The 10,225-nt window shown below is 41.6% G+C and overlaps 2 protein-coding genes across 4 annotated transcripts in view; both read right to left on the bottom strand.

Annotated features, from left to right (window-relative positions):
• slit2 (slit homolog 2 (Drosophila)) overlaps nucleotides 1-1,131 on the bottom strand; it is a 115,973-nt gene extending 114,842 nt beyond the window's left edge. The window contains exon 1 of one of the 2 annotated variants that reach the window (XM_088372448.1): nucleotides 798-1,131. The gene's annotated coding sequence lies outside the window, so the exon portion shown is untranslated. The remainder of the gene's footprint in view (nucleotides 1-797) is intronic. The other variant, XM_088372450.1, reaches the window with a different exon arrangement.
• Nucleotides 1,132-1,427: 296 nt separating this feature from the next.
• ncapg (non-SMC condensin I complex, subunit G) lies at nucleotides 1,428-9,146 on the bottom strand. Of its 2 annotated transcripts, none has more exons than XM_088374568.1 (22): nucleotides 9,050-9,146; nucleotides 8,645-8,760; nucleotides 8,295-8,513; nucleotides 7,848-8,076; nucleotides 7,419-7,564; nucleotides 7,255-7,339; nucleotides 6,982-7,174; nucleotides 6,758-6,907; nucleotides 6,472-6,612; nucleotides 6,267-6,390; nucleotides 5,549-5,638; nucleotides 4,901-5,089; nucleotides 4,688-4,798; nucleotides 4,402-4,521; nucleotides 3,779-4,018; nucleotides 3,403-3,584; nucleotides 2,958-3,123; nucleotides 2,532-2,699; nucleotides 2,308-2,431; nucleotides 2,070-2,117; nucleotides 1,921-1,990; nucleotides 1,428-1,833 (listed from the first exon to the last, which is right to left on the bottom strand). In XM_088374568.1, exons 1-22 carry the CDS (start codon nucleotides 9,096-9,098, stop codon nucleotides 1,704-1,706), a joined length of 3,090 nt encoding a protein of 1,029 aa, XP_088230694.1. In that variant the 5' UTR covers nucleotides 9,099-9,146; the 3' UTR covers nucleotides 1,428-1,703. The 2 variants fall into 2 exon arrangements, with proteins under 2 accessions (XP_088230694.1, XP_088230695.1); XM_088374569.1 differs by having other exon boundaries at nucleotides 1,428-1,830.
• Nucleotides 9,147-10,225: the final 1,079 nt, after the last annotated feature.

Genomic DNA, 10,225 nt, shown 5'->3' with positions numbered 1-10,225 from the left:
AGATCCCAAACTAAAGCAGAAAAATACACCTTATTATAAATCATAGCATTAATGAATGTTCCAGAATTATATCCTATTTAAATGCAGTTGAGAGAGGTTGGATTTTCAAGGTCCTGTTTTTTTTTTTTTTGCCTTCTGTTTGCAGCATGAGACCTCTTATGAGGTCCACTGTCTTTTTCCTGCAAGATGTATGAATGCTGATTTAACACTAATCTTGGATGAAACTCAAATTTGTCCTTCCCCCTTTATGTAGCGAGTGACTTTATCCAAGATTTTTCTTTTATATCTATTTTTTTTTTAACTATATCTCTGTACAGAAACAGTGTGTGCCTGACTACCCATGTATTTATGTCACTGCGGTCACATTTTAGGGTGGTGACCTGTTTTGGGGGGCAAATAACCCGCTCCAAAATAATCTGGTGCTAAACTTCTGTTGTATTTTTTTTCTTGTGGTTTTGTACTGTCCTTTAAAGATACAACTGCGGCTGTATTTGGAGGAATAAAGATGTATTTTTCCCCCTAAATTTCAAGTGTCATGATGAAACTCATCGTTAACACCAGTGAAAATCCGCGAGGCTGTAGAAATAAAAGATGAAAAATTGCAACCATAATATATATATATATATATAAAGCCCGCAGGTGTTTTAATGTTTACTCATCATTTGCAAGAGGAGAGATAAAGGAGCTCTGCAAACATACAAACATGTATAAATTTCAGCAGCGACCAGAATAAACTTAATGTGCAGGGAACACTAGCAACACACAACTAATAATAAATAATATAATAGACCACTTACAGGCGTAAAGTTGGCAATGCTGTACGCGCTCCACGTAATGCTTCGGAAAAGACAGGACCCGGAAGAAGAAAAAAAATACGAAAAGGGTGACGCATCAAGTTATCACAAACAGTATTCCAGTGCCCTCTAGTGGCCGGAGAAAACCTCCACAATGAACGCAGCAGCTCTATTCCCTTCTGCAAGAGCTAAATCGACTGCCTTTAATTTAAAAGCGGCATTATATGCATTTCTTTTGTCCCCCATAATGAGGTTCTGTGTAGAAAAGCTTCCTTTCTCCAGTAATGTCCGTCTCGATCTCGTTTTGTCTCTTGTTCGCGTCAGTTGTGCGGCACTATTTGCCTGGCAGACAAGATATGCGATCAACAAACCATTGTTCTACCCCGTGACCGTGTCACATATCCCTCCGCCCAGCAAAGCGGTGCGGCACAACAGTGGTCTTAACAACGAGTGTATAAGTGGTACCATTAAGACAAAATTCCTTAAGACTATTAAAATGTTCATAATTTTATATTTATTTTCAGCCTTTATTTTTTGTTTTTCAATAGATGACGTAAATTCAACACCTAATCAATATATTTTTTTTCTAATCACTATAAACAGCACAAGTCTGTCAATATATTGAGTATCCTAAACAAATTCTGCCATAAAGTTGGAGTGAGGTACAGGTAGATTAATTACAATATAGCAGGGCGAACAATGTATATATTAAATATTTAACCCTTGTGGTGAGTCTCAAGATCTTAAATAATAATAAAGAAGGCAATCTACACAGATCTGACCTTTATTGTAAAAACAGTTACAAATTAGCAAATGCAAGACTATATATATTTAAAATGTGCCCTTGCCTCCTGTATTTTGGGAGGATTTGGGGAATAATTCAACAGAAGCCAACTTTACGGGACATAGTTAAGATAGATTGGCTTCCTGGTTGAGGAGTGGATTAAGATCCAGTTTTGTCTTCTCTATAGCTGCAATCTTGGCCCTACGAGAAGGTCGCGTTGCAGGAACTGAGTCGGGAACATTTTCTCCATCGCTGCTTTAAAAAAAAAAAAAAAAAAGGAAAAATACACAATGTATGATATGATTATTTGAAGGATTAAAAAAAAAAAAAAAAAAGTCTTACCTTTCCTCTGAGGACTCTGCCTTTCTGCTGGGCTTTTTGCCTCCTTTGGCAGTTGAGGCCTTCCTTTGACCTACACACACACGAGTCAAGTTACCTCACAATGTTGAGCGTCTGGAAGCTGTACAACGTGAAATTACAGGCCGCATTACCTTTTCTGCTTCTCTTGGCTGCCTTCAATGGCTCGTCGGCTACAGTTTCTAAAGAAACAACATTGTTATTCTGTAGAGTTCAATGGGTCAGTCCCCTTTTTTGCCACGTGGTAGGGCATTTTTTTTTAATCCGCTTACCAACATGTTGGAAATAAATGCATAATCCTCTTATAAGAGTTTTCATAAATATGACGTGAGCACACAGTGGAGACAAAATGTTTGTGTTTGCATTTTGTACCGTCCGCATTGACATCAAGCGGCTGCAGCGCTGAGGCGTTGACGAGCTCGGCTTGCTCTTTCGAAGCCCCCAGTTGAGAAATCATCTTCTCCAAGGCACGGAGACAGACACGGTCCTTCACCACCTGGAGCGGACCAGCACGGGTTGGAAATTGAAAGTTTAAATCGGAGCCGATGTGGAAGAAGTCAACGGCTGTGCTTTTGTACACTGAAGATGTTGCGTACCAGGACGAGCTGCTGCAAAAGTGACAGCAGGTCCTTCCTGACCATCTCGTCCCCGGTTAGCTCCAGGTAGCTCAGCGTCTTGGCGTAGAGGCGCACCTCAGGAGCAGTTGGATCCAGCAGCATCTCACCGCACATGCGCACTGCCAAGTAGTCGTGGACGCCCACTTCCTGAAGTCATACAACCACACTCGTCAAGTCTGTTGTCGTTGGGCAGATGAGCTCATCAATACAAGCACAAATATTTCGGTTTTTATACGAAGAGCTGGCCCTCCTGGGCATATTGTACACATGAATAGATTTTATTTTCCAAGTCGCTGATTTTAATAGGGAACAGAGGTGTAGGTTAAAAGAAAAACAAGAACACGCCTGTTTTTCCACTCTCCAAACGTGTCAGCGTGGAGTTCATGTGAGCAAGCGATTGCTAACCTCAGTGTTGGCAGAAGGCTTCATGAGGGAACTTGGATGGGTCAGTTCTACAAAAAGCTTCACCACGTTGCTAACGTCCACCTCAGCTAATGGAGAAGTGGCGGGGGCCTTCATCAGCGTACGCATGGTTGGAAGAAAACTCTCCTCCACAACTTCCTGGTGGGCTCTAATCATAATAAAAAACAACAACACAGGGGCCATGCTTGTTAGTGTCGCTAACTTCAGGCACACATTTAAACAAACTACCCACATGAGAGGCTGAACAATTTTGAAGAAACATCTAGTTGCCATTATATGTCCCTCTTTACAGAAATTGTGATTGCACGTGTGATTCATTTTTGTCAAATTGAAAACTTAATCGTACAAGACTAGGGCATATGAGAATTGAGATTCCACTGTACAAGTAAAAGTAATTTAGAAAGTGACGGTATTTTTTTTTCCCGACCTGCTCTCGCGGGCATAGAGCTGGAAAAAGACACCCAGGCAGCGTCGAAGACGAACGTCGTCCTCAGTGACTGGGTTATACCACAGCAGAATCAGGCGCGACAGGATCTTGGAACTGGAAATGCGTCCCATGTACATCAGTTTGGCCAGACCCTGAGCTGTCTCCGTGCGCAGTTCGGACATCTGCATGTGACATTTGGGACAATTTTTACATGCTGCAAAAAAATTGTCCAGATGGAGGACCAGTACCATACACGTGGCACAATTCCAGAAATTTTAATTCTTGCAGACATCATTCTCCACTTTTTATGATCCTCTCTATTTTATGTTGGGATTGTTCAAAAAAATTACTCAAAGTATTACATGTGCACGCTGACCTCACTGTCTAGGAGCTCTGACAGCATCACCAAAATGCTCTGAGCGGTGTCCTCCTCCTTCTGTGCTGCCACTTTCTCCTCATCCTCCTGCTCCTCCTCCCCCCGGTCCGGTGATCCCGGCAGCTGAGTCTTCTGACCGCTGCCACTTTCAGAGAACAGCTGGAAGCCGAACAGCAAAAGCAGGTCGATGACTGCTCGCAGAGCGCTGATACGAATCTTGACCTCATCGAGTTGGGCGATCTAAAAAGAGAAAGTGCAGTTGTATTTACTTTTTTTCATTTGGTTGTTGCCTCTTTTACAGAGAGCCTGCAAAATTGCTGCATTGTAGCTGTAACAAAAGAGCTGACACACAAATTCTTAAAGTAGCTGCATCATGCTATTTTAAGCTTTCCAACAATAATTATAGGCAAGTAATTACAGTATTATTATATAATATAGTTATTTTATTTGTATAGTTATTTTAGTGGCTATTTTTTCTAACCCAGAAGACACCTTGGTCATTGAAACCCTGCCTTTACTGTCCTCACAAAAAATGAAAATAAATATAGCGCTATTAAATTGTGAAATAATAAATTTGAAGTGTTTCTTTGTGCTTACTTCAGGAAAAATTTAGTTTGCATTACCTGTAGCAGAAGGACCATGTGGGTGTTGGCAAGCTCCTTGCTGTGTAGAGCGCATGTGCCCAGACAAACCACAGCCATGCTGCGGACAATGGGGTGAGCACTTGCGATGCTGGGCAGGATCTGACCGGGTAAAGAAGTCAATTCAACCAAAAATCTATCAAACCACTCACTTCCCCATGTATAAATTGAATAGTGATACACTCATCCAAGTGACAACGAATGACATGTACGGTTGAAAAGTCATGAACGGTAATACTGCCAAGGCCGTTGAGACGATTGTTCATACCAGTGAGGACATTAAGGCGCTTATGGTGGGGCTGATTCGATTCTTGGTTTTCATCTGCTTGAGCAGCTCAGCACACATTGTCAGACACCTCAACAGAGTCTCAGGGTCGTTCTAGACAATGGAACAAACACAATGGATCTGTTAAATGTTCGTCTTCTGCGTACATCAGTTTTCTTTTGACAGTGTCGTCCTGCTTGAAAATGAAATAAATACCTTCTCAGTGCGGATCTCGGTGTTAGTTGGCTGGGTGATCGCTGTGATCTCCTCGAGGACCTTGTTGCGCTGGTTCTCCAGCTCTGTGATGGACTCCTTCAACTCGGCGGCGCGGCCAAAGTCCTGAGCAGCGATGCTCTCCTCTAGGGCTTGCTTAGCCTCCATGATTCTCACCTTCACCTCTGCCAGCTAAACGGGAGATGGAGGAATAAGCCCGAGAATTAAATGTGACAATTAAGAAGATGAAATGATTTGCATTTAAGGATCAGCTGTATTTCATTTTACCATCAACCCGTGTGAATGGAGAGGGGCTCATGATATTACAAAAGATTTCAGGGGTACAAAAGATGGCTGGATGAAGGGATGCAGTGGAAAGGGGAGGGCAGCTGCATGTAGCAGATGGGAGCAAAGGATGCTGATTGAGATTAAGATGCAAGCAATGAGCATAAATCCTGAGAGGCTCTCACTGATAGAAGAATATGAAAAAAAACAAGACTTTCTATTTATTCAAGCAGACAGAGAGCAGCTCTGCATACACATTATATCCAACTTGAATCAGTCCGACACACTTTGCCTGCTCAAATAAATAACAGCCATCTGCTGGATGGAAAGAGAACATTTGGAGGAGGATTTTGGGCATGTTCCCACCTGAACTTGCTGGCGACGGCTGACGTTCTCGTCCACCGGTTGAGTTGCTTCTGAAATTGGCGCCCGCACATCCGAGATTATTTCTGCCACCTGTAGACAAGCAAATTAAGATTCACTCTTAGTGTGAGACACACTGTTATCACAGTCATTTCAGTGATAAAAAAAACAGTGTTAGGCTGTTGGTGCTACATAAGTGTCCCTTTTTACCAGGGCTGTTGAATACCACTTTTTTCAGACCGATATCAATACAAGTACTCACTCGAGTGCCAATTCCATTCATTCTTTTGATATATAAAATTTTACTCAAATTGTCTACTGTAAATATTGAACTTTTTCCGTTGTTGTGTTGCAGATGTTTGAACAATGAATGAATCAAAACAAATAAATGTTGAATAAACATAACAAAATTAACTTTCAAACTGCTTAAATGGCCCAAATAAAGGTATCATTCTGACAGATGAACTCAAAATAATTGTTAAATAATCACTCATCGACACTATGATGTGATCAAGTAATATCCTAAAAAAAAAAAAAGTCAACATGTTAGAAATAAAGAGGTGTTCTGAAAAAAAAAAACCATGACCATAAAAAAATGAGCAAATGATAATCGTGTGATTATGCTGTGCTAAATGTTGTCTCCTTTAAAAGATATCTGGCTTTAAACGTTCACAGAATGGCCAACAGCGAGGCTAAGATGCATGACAGAAATGTATCTCACGGTCTGAATGCGTCGCTGGTCATCGAGCACGAGTGTGAGGAGCTTCTCAGTGAGCAAGGGAATCAGCGAGGAGGGCGTCTGCGGCAGGGCCAACATATCCTGCAGCACAGCCAGAACTCGCTTCCTATACAGATGAACCGATATTAGCAACAAGGAACTCCAACTTTCAAACAACTTTGCTCAAAAGACTAGGCGTCTTTCCTACCTGCCACCCTCCTCATTGGTGTCCAGGCAACCGATGAGATGGATGAGCTGCTGAGAGATAAAATCCTTGGTCATAACCAACTCCAGCTGGGTCAAGTCTGCTCTCTGCTCCTCTGACAGCTCCGGAACCACCTTCAGATACCTGCATCGTGTCACAAGTGAGTTAAAAAACGGCAATGGCTACTACCTCCAAAGAGCAACATTTAGCAAACAGTGGGCATTTGGGCGAAGACTCATGGACCATAATCGACTGGGCCCTAAATTTTTATATGCATTGTCTCTCATACTCATAGAGGTACTCGGCGTAAGTGGCAGCATCCGGCAAGACCTGCTCCAACATTTCGTCACCGTCGTCGCCTTTATCCTTGATGAACTTGCACAGTGCTCGCCAGTAAAGAACATTCTCGCATGTCAGGCACTCCACTGGGATCAGTTTCCTGTTCAAACACGCGAACATCCAATCATGGTTTAGCCATTCAAAAGGCAGAAAATGCAAGTTGATGAAGTGTACCTGTTGTTCAACTGAATTCTGTTCTGCAGCAGATCATCAGCATCCATGCCTTTGAAAATGGCCGTCAGCATTTCCAAAGCTGTTTCGGCACAATTCTCCACATCAAGCTTGTGGAGAAGCTCCACGACATTTCCATCCAGTCGAAGGAGCCAGGCAGGTAGTAGACTGGTGCAAACCACCTCTCTTACTTCGTCTACAACACATGCAACAGGTCGAGATAATTATTTTAAGCTCGGTTTTAATTAGACTGCAATGATTATAAACCATTGTTACCTGATGTGTCATGGAGTCCCTGCTCCAGTAAACTCACTCTTTGTGCAATGGTTAGAGCTCTCACGTAAACCTTGTCAGCCAGAACCTTAAAAAAGAAAATCACAAATGAAACATATCTTCAAATGAAGCAAAACAAGAGCGTGCGCGAGGGCATAGATGGCTACCTGGTAGGCTTGTTTGCGGACATTTTCTTTCACATCACGGGTGCGTTTGAGTACTCTTGGGAGGGTGCGAGGACACATGGCAATGCAGGAGAGGACAGCCCGTCGCACCTCTGCATTACTGTCGTTTTCCAGAATCAGCATGTAAGCTGAAATGATGGAGAAAAAGGAGAATTATGATAAACAGTAGCAGGCAAAATGCTTTACTTAGTGTTGTTCTTTTTTTTGTTGTTGTCAGGCTAAACCAACCTTGCCATGACTTTTACTGTGTATGGTGTAAATTACATATTACAAGGCTACTTATGAATTCTACACTATTCTATCCTTCAAATTGATGTCCCTTACACGTGACCCTCTGTTCGGTTTGTTGTGTTTTCTCAAATTTTATTAAAAAAAAAAAATCAATGGATAAATTCCTCTAGGAATACACACCATTGAGGGTGGGACAATCAGGATCAGTTGGCTGCTGCAGTCGGGTCATGGCCAAGGCGGCTTGGATGCGCACATTGGGAAACTTGTCAGTGACACGGACCAGCATGGCTTGATGGATGCGATCGAAGAGATCGTCGTCGATCTGAGCGTTCTCCGCCATGCTGCCGAGAAGCTTGTTGATGAGTTGGCACACGCGGAAGCGCACCGCATGGCTGTTCGCCCTATGAGACTGAGAGGAGGTACACAAGAAGATAGCATCAGTTCAGACAAAAGATAGGCAGGATGGTAAAGGATTATGAGTGTAGTACTGTACACAGACAAACTAATCAGTGAGTCAGATTCATCCACCATTTTCTATAATGCTTGCTACGACAATCTATACAGTATATGTTCGGGAGACTTAAAGCAGGGTTTTAAGTGGATATGATTACGTGTGTGTTGATGTACCTCCAGCAAGAAGTTAAAAAGGAAACTCAAAAATGGATGATCGTCCTCCTCATCTTCCTCCTTTTGCTCTTCATCAGTTTTAGGTGGAGGCTGGAAACTCGTGGTGAATCTGACTACAAACTCAATGACATTTTCCACTGTGGGCTCACGCTTGTAGACAATCATGGCATGTTTCAGGTAGCTGATAAACTCTTCGTGGAACAAGGTCTTGTCCTCCAGCTGACAGAGAAGAATGAGGGACATTGAGTAAAGAGAACAAACAGAAGCAAATAGATACGGAACTTTCAGCAACATGTTGAAAAGAAAGACGACAACAACAACAACAACAACAACATTTGGTTAGGGCTCACTTTGTTGTAGCGGTTCTTCAGGCTCGCCACCAGCTTCGCCTTATTGCTGTGTCCCTTTTGGGCGCATTGAAAGGCATCCTTGATGTCTATTTCGTTGTCCGCGCCCATAGTATTCCCTTTACAGACGACAACAGCAACCGATCAATTCCAGACAAGTGTGTGTACAGGCTTCTCTTTGTTTACCCCTAGTCGACTTTTGCTGTCAGTAGTTTTGATCGCAGTGTATTGTTAGCTACTGTAGCACACCGCTAAACTCACAAAAAAAAAACCCAAAGAAAAACATCATGGCCCGTCTAAGTCCAAATAAGTTCAACCAAAGACGCTACAAAATACTCACAAACTTAATGAAATAATCGACGTTATATTTTCAACATAAATATCGTCAGTTTTAGTAAGTTAATTTACCTTTCCGATTTGTTCGTAATGCAACACTACCGCCAGTTTTCAAATCCATTCATCGTTGCAATCTCGCGAGAACTAAACTATTTTGCCCACATTTTGGTCTCGCAGGGGCACTTTGGGCCACCTTTACGTATATCAATTTAAATCCTCGCAAAATGTTTTCATGTCTTTGTTTGGATGTAACTATTTTTCTTTTTTGTAGATGCTGCAAAAGTCACGACATTAGTTATACTTGCATAATCTAGTGATGCATACTATACACTGGTAAAAGGAAAGGCTACTTCATTATTGGTTTGAAATTTGTTGTAGTCAGTGATTTAAAACCATACTAGTAAGTATATTTTTTATTTTTGTCAGAATTTATGCTTTATTTTGGTACTCATTATTTGTATTTCAAAAAAAGACAGTTTGTTGTCAGTGTAGAGGAGACGGGACACTTTTATATATTTGTGCTTCTGACTTTGAGCTCTCTTGTCCTAAAGTGAACAAACCGCTTTGCAAACTAGTTTCAACTGTCTACTAATAATTGACAAAGCAAATGCAATACAAACACAAACTGTGTGGGTTGGACATGGATGATCAGTTATATGTGAAGATGCAACCGCACATCTCAAAACATTAATATACACAGGAAGACACTTTTGTATTTTTGTTTGTGCCCCAAGCCAAAGCTGTATAGAGGTCACAGCAGGCTGCTTTATCCATGAGGGTGCACAATATTTGTGCAAGCGTCAGCCATCTATCTCTGGAAATCAATTCATTAGGTTGCACTCTTTTTGTTTCCATTTGACCTAAAAGATATTTGGGATTTTCAGGGTTTACCTTAGATTATTTTGTTGACATAGATGATGATAGGTAATATGAAGGGGTATACTTTATCTCCTTTAGTCCTTAAAATCTCTTATAATCTAAATGGATGTGCAAATATAGGCCACAAGAATTGCCGTCCATGAACATTTTTCACGATGAATTGTGAGGGAAACCACATGGTTATTTCTATCAAATTTATAGGCCGTCTCAGAAAAACAATTGGCAGAATTTTTGATGCAATGTGGCAGTATTGAACACACACCGCTCTTTCCAAACACGACTTTATTCCAAGACTGCCAACAAATTCTGTACAACATGAAAAACGAAGCACACATTGCATCACAAAGACATAAGTGCAGACACGACCCC

The sequence above is a fragment of the Syngnathus floridae genome, chromosome 4 (assembly GCF_059516105.1).
Source record: "Syngnathus floridae isolate MCC-2025c chromosome 4, RoL_Sflo_1.0, whole genome shotgun sequence".
NCBI lineage: Eukaryota > Metazoa > Chordata > Actinopteri > Syngnathiformes > Syngnathidae > Syngnathus > Syngnathus floridae.
Note: the sequence above shows the minus strand (reverse complement) of the source record. Positions and strands in the feature narration are given on the sequence as shown.